At 39.9% G+C, this 14,015-nt stretch overlaps 1 protein-coding gene across 1 annotated transcript in view; it reads right to left on the bottom strand.

Annotated features, from left to right (window-relative positions):
• The window catches only part of LOC139748915 (cyclin-dependent kinase 16-like), a 652,185-nt gene that overhangs the window by 15,570 nt on the left and 622,600 nt on the right, over window positions 1-14,015 (bottom strand). The window contains exon 7 of the mRNA XM_071662277.1: window positions 3,305-3,438. Within this exon, the coding sequence (XP_071518378.1) occupies window positions 3,305-3,438 (134 nt within the window). The remainder of the gene's footprint in view (window positions 1-3,304; window positions 3,439-14,015) is intronic.

Below are 14,015 nucleotides of genomic sequence, written 5' to 3' on the forward strand. Positions count from 1 at the left end.
AAGGCCAACTGTGACATGGGAAAAGAGGGTAGAGAAGGAGGGAGAGAAATGGTGGCAGAATGGGAACTCCCATGGGAACAGGCATCAGTGATATAGATAGACAGAAAGAGACAAGTAAATCAAATTCTGAGGCAAGTGAACACTGCAAATTGTTAAAATGAATTACTGCTTCCATATCTTTCCCAAATCTGAGAAAAAATTTGCCAAAATGACTAAGTCTGCCAAGATTTTGAAGGAGTAGTTGCCTCCCTTTCACCTAAGTCCATAATGCCTACCAGTATGCCTGGAAGGCCTCCTGGAGTGCCTCATACATCTGGCAGTAAAACAGAATTAGTTGAAAGGTGCAAAGCAGACAAAGTATGTCCAAGTTATGAAAAATATATTGGGATTTTTCAGTGTTAAGGACTGATAAAGTGATAGTATTCAAATCCCATACTTCTTACCCATAATGTAGGACCCTGAGTCTGTTTTTATCATCTCTTTTTACCTCTAAATCCTCCCACTATTCATGCTCCATTTCTGCCCCCTTAGGGGTTCTAACCACATTCTCATTTATGTTACTTCTAATAGGGTATGCCCATCCTCTATCCCTCCTTCAAAATGCCAGCTTTGGCACTTTGGGAAAGCGAAGTGGTTATCTATACTCAGCTTCTTTATTGGAATGGGTTTTGCTGAACGCATGGAAGACATCCTACATCCCATATTCTGAATCCTTTTCCTCCCAATCATTGCTTGTTCACAATTGCTTTGATGCCTATCACATCAGATTAACTGAACGCTGGGCCATTCAATTCTTTCTGTCCCATGAAACCCACCCCACTTTCATTTCTGCCTGGAATCACTACAAAGTTGTTTGTGTAAAGTCAAACACACCTTCATAAAAATGAAGGGTGCTGACATGACTTTTAGTGACAAATCATTTAGTCCCTTTCCCAAAAACATCACCAACAACTTCTGTGATTCAAGCTTTCCTCTCCTCTTCCTTCTAACCTGATCAATCTATCACTAACTCTACAACTGAAAAAGCCTCTCTTTAAGGTACCTTTTTGATGCTTCTAATCCTCTGCCCCTGTACCTTCCCACTGAAACAGTGAAATCTTGTATGATCATATTGTGCAGGGTCTTACAAGTAGTCTTCCTGCTCCAAGTGGTGAAGGTGTATAATTCAAATGACATACCTATTCAAGTTCTAAAGAAGTATGCCTCTGAGCTAGTTACAATCTAAAAATCCAGAACTTTCTTTCTCCTTTGAAGCATGCTTTGGGGCTTTATATCCTAAGAAAGGAGGCTGCTCTAACCCTTCTAACTATAGCCCCATTGCTCTCACTTCTGCCGTCTCCAAAGTCTATGAAACTCTCACTTTCTCTAGCTTAGAATCCCATTCCCTTCTTTCTAATCACCAACATGGATTTTGCAGTCCTAAGTCTACTAGTGACTCATCTCTGGCCCTCCTCTCTCAAGAGATACTGGTGAAACTTTTGTCAAAGCCTTCAACATCTCTAAAACATCTAATGTAGTGCAGCATAAGTCATTGCAATAACTTCCTTCCTTTGGTTTCTCTGCTTCTCTCAACTCTCCGACTCACAGTTTCTTCTCTGGGCCACTTCTTCCTCCTATTCTAAAAACACTGGTGTTCCTCAGGGTTCTGTCCTACTGCCTACTCTCTTTATTCTCTCAACATATGACACCTCTTCTACTTTTAACCATTCTCATTCTAATGCTATTGATTCCACTTTCCATATTTCATCTCACTTTCCCTTCCCTTCTCCCTTAAATACTTGTTCTCATTCCTTATTTACTTCAGACATGTGCAGCATCTCAGTGAAGGGAAGCAATAAACCTGTGAAATTCAATATAGTTAAAATGAAATTTCTCCATACATCTCCATTTAAGAATATCTCGTTTCCTCCTTTTCAGTTTCAAAATACCACAATTAAATTCTGTAATATCATAAGCATGCTGGTGATAACTATATTCACCAATCTATAAGGAAACCCCACAAAATCAGCATCATAAACTCTGTTTTGCAAAAGCTGTAACTATTTTCAAATATTTTTCTCGTAAGTAGCCATTTCATATCTAATGGATTTTATTTGCACAAGTATGAAGTACTGCTCACACACCTGGGGTGGTTCATCCTCCACCTTTCAACAAGGATGGTATCAAAATCCTTCCCTTTTATTAATTCTCCTCACATCTACTCTCTTCAACCTTTCCTTTCTTTATGCCACAATGTTGCTCCCCTCTCTCTGATCTACAGATATCATCTTAGCCACTGTACACCACAATGCTGCTCTTCACTCTAACCTACATGTATTACCTTGGCCACTGGTTTTATGAGCTATCCGTATGTGTCCCCACCCACAAGGTACACATTTGGCTGCTGCTTCCCATAGCTTGTGTGCAGTGACTGGCCACTCTGAGACTGGTGGTTATGAAACCTCCTTCTTCCTTCTTATGTTTTCCCTCTTCAAATAATCTTTCTTTCTTAAAGAGTCATGTCCACAAACATCTGCAAAGCCCTGACTAATTTCTACTTTCATTTTCTTTTCCTTTTTTGTTTCACTGAAATGGAATCTCGGGCATGTTTTGCTCATGTGATGTTGATCGGGAAAAATGTTGTCTGTTACTTCACCTTCCTAGAATAATGACTTGTTTATAACAATAAGATGTTCGCTCATTGCAAAAGCATATTAATTTGGTTCATAAGCCATAACTCCCTTCACTATTGCTATCTGTATAAAAGCTAACTGACTTTTATCAAAATTTGACAAATGTGGTTTCATTTAACATGCAAATAATTCAAAAAGCATTAAGTTTTCACCTTTAAACAGTACAAAGTATTCTTACATATCCCTCTTTATTTTGAGCTTTTCACTGTTAACTTGATCACTTCCTCCTACCCCCCAACCAAATCCTGGAAAAGCACCTGCCACCATACCAACATAAAAGAATGTATACAACTTTTCTAGGATATTTTTTTATTTGAAAATAAAATTCAAATGTATTAAAAGAAAAAATCTGATATTATTTTTTGAATTTTTTCCACACAAGAGGGTCCCTTAGAATTAACTGCACAGTTCAAGGGGTAAGGGGTTATGTATACAGTCAGTTAAAGAGGAATGAACTCTTATGCATCTTACGAGACATGGCACTATGAAGATTGTTATGCAGCTGGCAATTCATCCATCATGAAAAATTATTACAATATCTGGCACACAAAATCATGACAAAAAGTATTGTGGTAAAGTTCACTATGCCATAAAAAGACAGATCATATACTCAAGCATAACCAACCACTCACCACATATCAATTTGTGTGGAGTACTCTGTGGAACCTAAAAGGACATCAGGAGGTCGGTACCATAACGTGACAACTTCATTACTGTATGTCTTGGTTGGCACAGATTTGGCTCGTGCCAAGCCAAAATCTGCCAGCTGAAAGGAACAAACACAATATAAAACACAAATATCTACATACTTAATACAGTTGAATTCATTATATTAACATCTTATGGGACTAACACTTACTTGATATTTAGTGAAATACTTGTATAAGAGCCTTCAAAACGCTTTCCTTCTACACACATGAAAAATAGGGGGGCAGCTAGGGGACCATAAAATCCTTTAAAACTATATATGACCTCTTCTAATTATTTTTGAATATGGAACCTAATGCACAGCACCTTCTAAAGGTCATGACATCATGCTGCATTGCACACCTACCAAGTAAAGCCAAATATCAATGGACATTCAAGTGTTTCATAACCCGAAATCAACTTTGCAAAACATTCTGTGCATTCATAAACTTCTTTAAAACTTATCAGAAAAGTACATCAACTTTCGAACCCCTGTAGTTTGTGAGCTAGCCAACAGGTTTGTTTTGATCTAACTGATGCTAATGAAATTGATATGTAAATTGCCTCCAGTCTTGCCTTCTTATCATATGTTGGAGCACAATGAAGGGCAAAAACACTAACATATCTTCAACAAGTTCCTCTTCAGTCAGCAAAAAGAGATAAAGGTGCTCAGCAATGAAGATGAAGTAGACAGTATGAAAGATCAAGCAAGGTAGAAGTTTGTTGTTTTCTGTACTTGATATATATGAATTAAGGATAAAAATATACAATAATTTTCATGTACTACATAACATTCATCCATCATAGACTTATAAGCAGAGCACATAAACCATCTCTAGCAACTAACTGAACTTTCCTAGTCTTAATAGCACATGATTTTGGCAAAATAAACTTTTAACAATCTATCAATCTCAACTAACTTATGTAGGTAGGAACATTAGACAGGAGCATTAGGTAGAAGTAGCAGGTACAGAAGGTGGGAGCATTATGTAAAAGTAATAGGTTGGAACATTAGGTACACTCATTAGATAAGAGCCTCTAAAAACACTACATTTGAGTTACTCTCTGCCAGTGGCCTGTTAAGGGTGAGGCACTGGAGTTCACCAGTTATGAAAACTCTTTTGAGGGAGTTCCTGAAGGGAACAGGTGTCAAAGATACAGACAGATTGAGATAGTTTATTATATAACAAAACTAATGTCTTGAAGTATCTTCTAAAAATAAAAAAGAACTTCCTGAAGATACATTTCACAGGTATAAAATTTCGTTATCATGAATTATTAGAGCAAAAAGAGCATTAACTACTTTTGGATCCAAAGCTTACCCTTGTGTATTTATATCATGTCTGAATCTACTTCTAAATATAAAAAATCTTTTTCTACATTTATAACTCATTCCTCATGATAATTAGGAAATGTGCTCTTATCATTTCCTTCAGCATTTAGTGGGCATCTATAGTCTCTTCTGATCCATTCAAAATAACCATTTCTGGTCACCACTTTACATTGGAGATACATTCCTGGTAAACATTACACAGTGAAATCTCCATATAGTGAAACCCAAGTCAAGGGGAGAAAGGGATTTTACATTCATAGGAAAGATTTCTCAATGTAATTCTCACATAAAATTTATGTAATCCCAAAAAAATATACAGTACAAGTAAGTGATGCATCTTAAAACTTTTTTTCAAGAGTAAATACAGGCTGATTCAGACCTTTGATTTGTGTACATGTGCTCCACAACTTCATTTCAGGTATATTCCATTTGCATGACACAGTTTTGAATGTTTGTTGGTGCATGAGTAGTGTTCGGGTGCTGTATCTCTTACTGTGAGGTCATTAGCGGAGGAGAAAACTTTCATACTATGGTATGCATGTCAGACCTTGAGGAGTTTGGAGGTGAAGCCTTTGTGGGTAACCATTTTTGTCACTTATTGTTGAGGAAGGTGTCATGTATCTTCTGTGTATGGAAGTGATGAGGAAAAATGTTAAATGCTTTGCTGACATCGATTGCCACAAGTACTGTGTGGTTGGTTAAATCCATCACATATATGTTGTGCAAGGTTATGTGCACCATGTTAATGGAGTGGCCTCGTTTTGTGGGTGACTGTGAAACTTTATTTGACCCTGTTGTGAATCAGTTGCTGACTGATACCGGCAGTTGGTTGTGTAAGTATATTTAGACAACATGAAAAATGAAAAGTAATATGCCATGGTTCACCCATTGCATCCTCTTCCCTAAGATTCTGCAAATATCCTATTCATTCATGCATGTGACAGAACAGTCAAAGCAACCATTTTCTGGGACAACTAGTGCAAATGAATTTGTAGATGGCCTTTCATGTAAAGTTGGATTTGTTAATCCTGATAACATACTTGTAATAAAAAATGGAGACTCTTTTGTCGTAGTCACCTTCTTGGTGGGAGTTCCCAGAGGGAACAGGCATCAAAGATATAACTATAAAGATAGTACTAAGTTATGCACAAGGCCTATAATTTTTCATTTGTGGCAAGTTGATTATATAAGAATGACAGTGCATGTGAGGTGTGGTACCAAGTAGTCTGACTGAAGTAGTTTGACTATTGTGAGAACTGGTGACAAAAGACTGATCAAAAGGTCTTTTATGTCAAAAGTGGAGGCAGAAAAGGGATGGAGACGGAAAGATAAAATGAAGGAGGTCCTGGAGAACTGAGACCTGAAAATTAGAGAGGGTGTGTGGCATGCACTGAACAGAATGATATGCACCAATGTGGTACCAGGGGGAATCAATCTTTCCATATGCTGAACCAGAATATTTGCAGCAAAGTAAACAATGTAGTATGTCTGAGATGCTTGACTGAGGATGGTAGGATATGGCTTTGGTGCATCAAACAGGTAGCTACAGAACATACATGAGCATGTGAGACTTGTTTCTACTTCTATCTTGTTAGGGTGGAAAAAGTTATTTGGTAAAACAAGAAAGGCACATCAACCAAGAGTGACTTATAAAACTAACAAGGCCTAGCAAAAGGAAGTGAATTACAAAGTCCAGCAAACAGCAATGAATTAAAAAACATTCAATGACTATACACAAGGAAGGTGTTATAAAATTTACAATGTCCATAAAAACTGAATAAATCATCAAAGTTACATATCCCAATTAAACAAAAAGAATTTCTTAATTTTAACAAAGCTAAAAAATGGAGAGAGAATCGTAATATTTTAAAAGACCCAACAACAGTAACAAATTGTATGAACTGAAAATAACAAGAATGAAATATATATATATATATATATATATATATATATATATATATATATATATATATATATATATATATATATATATGTCTGATGACAGAGTGGCAGATATAGGGTGTTTTGGTCGAGGTGGTGTGCAAAGTGAGAGGGTTAGGGAAAATGATTTGGTAAACAGAGAAGAGGTAGTAAAAGCTTTGCGGAAGATGAAAGCCGGCAAGGCAGCAGGTTTGGATGGTATTGCAGTGGAATTTATTAAAAAAGGGGGTGACTGTATTGTTGACTGGTTGGTAAGGTTATTTAATGTATGTATGACTCATGGTGAGGTGCCTGAGGATTGGCGGAATGCGTGCATAGTGCCATTGTACAAAGGCAAAGGGGATAAGAGTGAGTGCTCAAATTACAAAGGTATAAGTTTGTTGAGTATTCCTGGTAAATTATATGGGAGGGTATTGATTGAGAGGGTGAAGGCATGTACAGAGCATCAGATTGGGGAAGAGCAGTGCAGTTTCAGAAGTGGTAGAGGATGTGTGGATCAGGTGTTTGCTTTGAAGAATGTATGTGAGAAATACTTAGAAAAGCAAATGGATTTGTATGTAGCATTTATGGATCTGGAGAAGGCATATGATAGAGTTGATAGAGATGCTCTGTGGAAGGTATTAAGAATATATGGTGTGGGAGGCAAGTTGTTAGAAGCAGTGAAAAGTTTTTATCGAGGATGTAAGGCATGTGTACGTGTAGGAAGAGAGGAAAGTGATTGGTTCTCAGTGAATGTAGGTTTGCGGCAGGGGTGTGTGATGTCTCCATGGTTGTTTAATTTGTTTATGGATGGGGTTGTTAGGGAGGTAAATGCAAGAGTCCTGGAAAGAGGGGCAAGTATGAAGTCTGTTGGGGATGAGAGAGCTTGGGAAGTGAGTCAGTTGTTGTTCGCTGATGATACAGCGCTGGTGGCTGATTCATGTGAGAAACTGCAGAAGCTGGTGACTGAGTTTGGTAAAGTGTGTGGAAGAAGAAAGTTAAGAGTAAATGTGAATAAGAGCAAGGTTATTAGGTACAGTAGGGTTGAGGGTCAAGTCAATTGGGAGGTGAGTTTGAATGGAGAAAAACTGGAGGAAGTGAAGTGTTTTAGATATCTGGGAGTGGATCTGTCAGCGGATGGAACCATGGAAGCGGAAGTGGATCATAGGGTGGGGGAGGGGGCGAAAATTTTGGGAGCCTTGAAAAATGTGTGGAAGTCGAGAACATTATCTCGGAAAGCAAAAATGGGTATGTTTGAAGGAATAGTGGTTCCAACAATGTTGTATGGTTGCGAGGCGTGGGCTATGGATAGAGTTGTGCGCAGGAGGATGGATGTGCTGGAAATGAGATGTTTAAGGACAATGTGTGGTGTGAGGTGGTTTGATCGAGTAAGTAACGTAAGGGTAAGAGAGATGTGTGGAAATAAAAAGAGCGTGGTTGAGAGAGCAGAAGAGGGTGTTTTGAAATGGTTTGGGCACATGGAGAGAATGAGTGAGGAAAGATTGACCAAGAGGATATATGTGTCGGAGGTGGAGGGAACGAGGAGAAGAGGGAGACCAAATTGGAGGTGGAAAGATGGAGTGAAAAAGATTTTGTGTGATTGGGGCCTGAATATGCAGGAGGGTGAAAGGAGGGCAAGGAATAGAGTGAATTGGAGCGATGTGGTATACAGGGGTTGACGTGCTGTCAGTGGATTGAATCAAGGCATGTGAAGTGTCTGGGGTAAACCATGGAAAGCTGTGTAGGTATGTATATTTGCGTGTGTGGACGTGTGTATGTACATGTGTATGGGGGGGGGGGGCCATTTCTTTCGTCTGTTTCCTTGCGCTACCTCGCAAACGCGGGAGACAGCGACAAAGTATAAAAAAAAAAAAAAAAAAAAAAAAATATATATATATCCCTGGGGATAGGGGAGAAAGAATACTTCCCACGTATTCCCTGCGTGTCGTAGGAGGCGACTAAAAGGGAAGGGAGCAGGGGGCTGGAAATCCTCCCCTCTCGTTTTTTTTTTTTTTAATTTTCCAAAAGAAGGAACAGAGAAGGGCGCCAGTTGAGGATATTCCCTCAAAGGTCCAGTCCTCTGTTCTTAACGCTACCTCGCTGATGCGGGAAATGGCAAATAGTTTAAAAGAAAGAAAGAATATATATATATATATATATATATATATATATATATATATATATATATAGTGGTGATGTGAGAAGAAGATGGAGTGAGTATTTTGAAGGTTTGTTGAATGTGTTTGATGATAGAGTGGCAGATATAGGGTGTTTTGGTCGAGGTGGTGTGCAAAGTGAGAGGGTTAGGGAAAATGATTTGGTAAACAGAGAAGAGGTAGTGAAAGCTTTGCGGAAGATGAAAGCCAGCAAGGCAGCAGGTTTGGATGGTATTGCAGTGGAATTTATTAAAAAAGGGGGTGACTGTATTGTTGACTGGTTGGTAAGGTTATTTAATGTATGTATGACTCATGGTGAGGTGCCTGAGGATTGGCGGAATGCGTGCATAGTGCCATTGTACAAAGGCAAAGGGGATAAGAGTGAGTGCTCAAATTACAGAGGTATAAGTTTGTTGAGTATTCCTGGTAAATTATATGGGAGGGTATTGATTGAGAGGGTGAAGGCATGTACAGAGCATCAGATTGGGGAAGAGCAGTGTGGTTTCAGAAGTGGTAGAGGATGTGTGGATCAGGTGTTTGCTTTGAAGAATGTATGTGAGAAATACTTAGAAAAGCAAATGGATTTGTATGTAGCATTTATGGATCTGGAGAAGGCATATGATAGAGTTGATAGAGATGCTCTGTGGAAGGTATTAAGAATATATGGTGTGGGAGGAAAGTTATTAGAAGCAGTGAAAAGTTTTTATCGAGGATGTAAGGCATGTGTATGTGTAGGAAGAGAGGAAAGTGATTGGTTCTCAGTGAATGTAGGTTTGCGGCAGGGGTGTGTGATGTCTCCATGGTTGTTTAATTTGTTTATGGATGGGGTTGTTAGGGAGGTAAATGCAAGAGTTTTGGAAAGAGGGGCAAGTATGAAGTCTGTTGGGGATGAGAGAGCTTGGGAAGTGAGTCAGTTGTTGTTCGCTGATGATACAGCGCTGGTGGCTGATTCATGTGAGAAACTGCAGAAGCTGGTGACTGAGTTTGGTAAAGTGTGTGGAAGAAGAAAGTTAAGAGTAAATGTGAATAAGAGCAAGGTTATTAGGTACAGTAGGGTTGAGGGTCAAGTCAATTGGGAGGTGAGTTTGAATGGAGCAAAACTGGAGGAAGTGAAGTGTTTTAGATATCTGGGAGTGGATCTGGCAGCAGATGGAACCATGGAAGCAGAAGTGGATCATAGGGTGGGGGAGGGGGCGAAAATTCTGGGGGCCTTGAAGAATGTGTGGAAGTCGAGAACATTATCTCGGAAAGCAAAAATGGGTATGTTTGAAGGAATAGTGGTTCCAACAATGTTGTATGGTTGTGAGGCGTGGGCTATGGATAGAGTTGTGCGCAGGAGGATGGATGTGCTGGAAATGAGATGTTTGAGGACAATGTGTGGTGTGAGGTGGTTTGATCGAGAGAGTGACGTAAGGGTAAGAGAGATGTGTGGAAATAAAAAGAGCGTGGTTGAGACAGCAGAAGAGGGTGTTTTGAAGTATTTTGGGCACATGGAGAGAATGAGTGAGGAAAGATTGACCAAGAGGATATATGTGTCGGAGGTGGAGGGAACGAGGAGAAGAGGGAGACCAAATTGGAGGTGGAAAGATGGAGTGAAAAAGATTTTGTGTGATCGGGGCCTGAACATGCAGGAGGGTGAAAGGAGGGCAAGGAATAGAGTGAATTGGAGCGATGTGGTGTACCGGGGTTGACGTGCTGTCAGTGGATTGAATCAGGGCATGTGAGGCGTCTGGGGTAAACCATGGAAAGCTGTGTAGGTATGTATATTTGCGTGCGTGGACGTATGTATATGCATGTGTATGGGGGGGGTTGGGCCATTTCTTTCGTCTGTTTCCTTGCGCTACCTCGCAAACGCGGGAGACAGCGACAAAGTATAATAAAAAAAAAAAAAATAATATATATATAGGGGAGAAAGAATTCTTCCCACGTATTCCCTGCATGTCGTAGAAGGCGATTTCAAGGGGAGGGAGCGGGGGGCTGGAAATCCTCCCCTCTCGTTTTTTTTTTTCTTTTTTTTTTTAATTTTCCAAAAGAAGGAACAGAGAAGGGGGCCAGGTGAGGATATTCCCTCAAAGGTCCAATCCTCTGTTCTTAATGCTACCTCGCTAATGCGGGAAATAGCGAATAGTACGAAAGAAGAAGAAGAAAAAAATATATATGTATATTTTTTTTTTTTGCTTTGTCGCTGTCTCCCGCATTTGCAAGGTAGCTATATATATATATATATATATATATATCCTCCCCTCTTGTTTATTTTTTTTTAATTTTCCAAAAGAAGGAACAGAGGGGGCCAGGTGAGGATATTCCAAGAAAGGCACAGTCCTCTGTTCTTAACACTACCTCACTAACGCGGGAAATGGCGAATAGTTTAAAAGAAAAATATGTATATATATATATATATATATATATATATATATATATATATATATATATATATATATATATGTTCCCTGGGGATAGGGGAGAAAGAATACTTCCCACGTATTCCCTGCGTGTCATAGAAGGCGACTAAAAGGGGAGGGAGCGGGAGGCTGGAAATCCTCCCCTCTCACTTTTTTTTTTAATTTTCCAAAAGAGGGAACAGAGAAGGGGCCCAGGTGAGGATATTCCCTCAAGGGCCCAGTCCTCTGTTCTCAACGCTACCTCGCTAATGTGGGAAATGGCGAATAGTATGAAAGAAAAGAAAGATATATATATATATATATATATATATATATATATATATATATATATATATATATATATATATATATATATATTTTTTTTTTGCTTTGTCGCTGTCTCCCGCGTTTGCAAGGTAGCGCAAGGAAACAGACTAAAGAAATGGCCCAACCCACCCCCATACACATGTATACACATACGTCCACACACGCAAATATACATACCTACAGAGCTTTCCATGGTTTACCCCAGACGCTTCAAATGCCCTGATTCAATCCACTGACAGCACGTCAACCCGGTATACCACATCGATCCAATTCACTCTATTCCTTGCCCTCCTTTCACCCTCCCGCATGTTCAGGCCCCAATCACACAAAATCTTTTTCGCTCCATCTTTCCACCTCCAATTTGGTCTCCCACTTTTCCTCGTTCCATCCACCTCCGACACATATATCCTCTTGGTCAATCTTTCCTCACTCATTCTCTCCATGTGCCCAAACCATTTCAAAACACCCTCTTCTGCTCTCTCAACCACGCTCTTTTTATTTCCACACATCTCTCTTAGCCTTACATTACTTACTCGATCAAACCACCTCACACCACACATTGTCCTCAAACATCTCATTTCCAGCATATCCATCCTCCTGCGCACAACTCTATCCATAGCCCACGCCTCGCAACCATACAACATTGTTGGAACCACTATTCCTTCAAACATACCCATTTTTGCTTTCCGAGATAATGTTCTCGACTTCCACACATTCTTCAAGGCTCCCAGGATTTTTGCCCCCTCCCCCACCCTATGATCCACTTCCGCTTCCATGGTTCCATCCGCTGCCAGATCCACTCCCAGATATCTAAAACACTTTACTTCCTCCAGTTTTGCTCCATTCAAACTTACCTCCCAATTGACTTGACCCTCAACCCTACTGTACCTAATTACCTTGCTCTTATTCACATTCACTCTTAACTTTCTTCTTTCACACACTTTACCAAACTCAGTCACCAGCTTCTGCAGTTTCTCACATGAATCAGCCACCAGCGCTGTATCATCAGCAAACAACAACTGACTCTTTTCCCAAGCTCTCTCATCCCCAAGACTTCATACTTGCCCCTCTTTCCAAAACTCTTGCATTTACCTCCTAACAACCCCATCCATAAACAAATTAAACAACCATGGAGACATCACACACCCCTGCCGCAAACCTACATTCACTGAGAACCAATCACTTTCCTCTCTTCCTACACGTACACATGCCTTACATCCTCGATAAAAACTTTTCACTGCTTCTAACAACTTGCCTCCCACACCATATATTCTTAATACCTTCCACAGAGCATCTCTATCAACTCTATCATATGCCTTCTCCAGATCCATAAATGCTACATACAAATCCATTTGCTTTTCTAAGTATTTCTCACATACATTCTTCAAAGCAAACACCTGATCCACACATCCTCTACCACTTCTGAAACCACACTGCTCTTCCCCAATCTGATGCTCTGTACATGCCTTCACCCTCTCAATCAATACCCTCCCATATAATTTACCAGGAATACTCAACAAACTTATACCTCTGTAATTTGAGCACTCACTCGTATCCCCTTTGCCTTTGTACAGTGGCACTATGCATGCATTCTGCCAATCCTCAGGCACCTCACCATGAGTCATACATACATTAAATAACCTTACCAACCAGTCAATAATACAGTCACCCCCTTTTTTAATAAATTCTACTGCATTACCATCCAAACCTGCTGCCTTGCCGGCTTTCATCTTCCGCAAAGCTTTTACTACCTCTTCTCTGTTTACCAAATCATTTTCCCTAACCCTCTCACTTTGCACACCACCTCGACCAAAACACCCTATATCTGCCACTCTATCATCAAACACATTCAACAAACCTTCAAAATACTCACTCCATCTCTTCTCACATCACCACTACTTGTTATCACCTCCCCATCTGCGCCCTTCACTGAAGTTCCCATTTGCTCCCTTGTCTTACGCACTTTATTTACCTCCTTCCAGAACATCTTTTTATTCTCCCTAAAATTTAATGATACTCTCTCACCCCAACTCTCATTTGCCCTCTTTTTCACCTCATGCACCTTTCTCTTGACCTTCTGTCTCTTTCTTTTATACATCTCCCACTCAATTGCATTTTTTCCCTGCAAATATCGTCCAAATGCCTCTCTCTTCTCTTTCACTAATAATCTTACTTCTTCATCCCACCACTCACTACCCTTTCTAATCAACCCACCTCCCACTCTTCTCATGCCACAAGCATCTTTTGTGCAATCCATCACTGATTCCCTAAATACATCCCATTCCTCCCCCACTCCCCTTACTTCCATTGTTCTCACCTTTTTCCATTCTGTACTCAGTCTCTCCTGGTACTTCCTCACACAGGTCTCCTTCCCAAGCTCACTTACTCTCACCACCCTCTTCACCCCAACATTCACTCCTCTTTTCTGAAAACCCATACAAATCTTCACCTTAGCCTCCGCAAGACAATGATCAGACATCCCTCCAGTTGCACCTCTCAGCACATTAACATCCAAAAGTCTCTCTTTCGCGCACCTGTT

This window comes from Panulirus ornatus, chromosome 6 (genome assembly GCF_036320965.1).
Source record: "Panulirus ornatus isolate Po-2019 chromosome 6, ASM3632096v1, whole genome shotgun sequence".
NCBI lineage: Eukaryota > Metazoa > Arthropoda > Malacostraca > Decapoda > Palinuridae > Panulirus > Panulirus ornatus.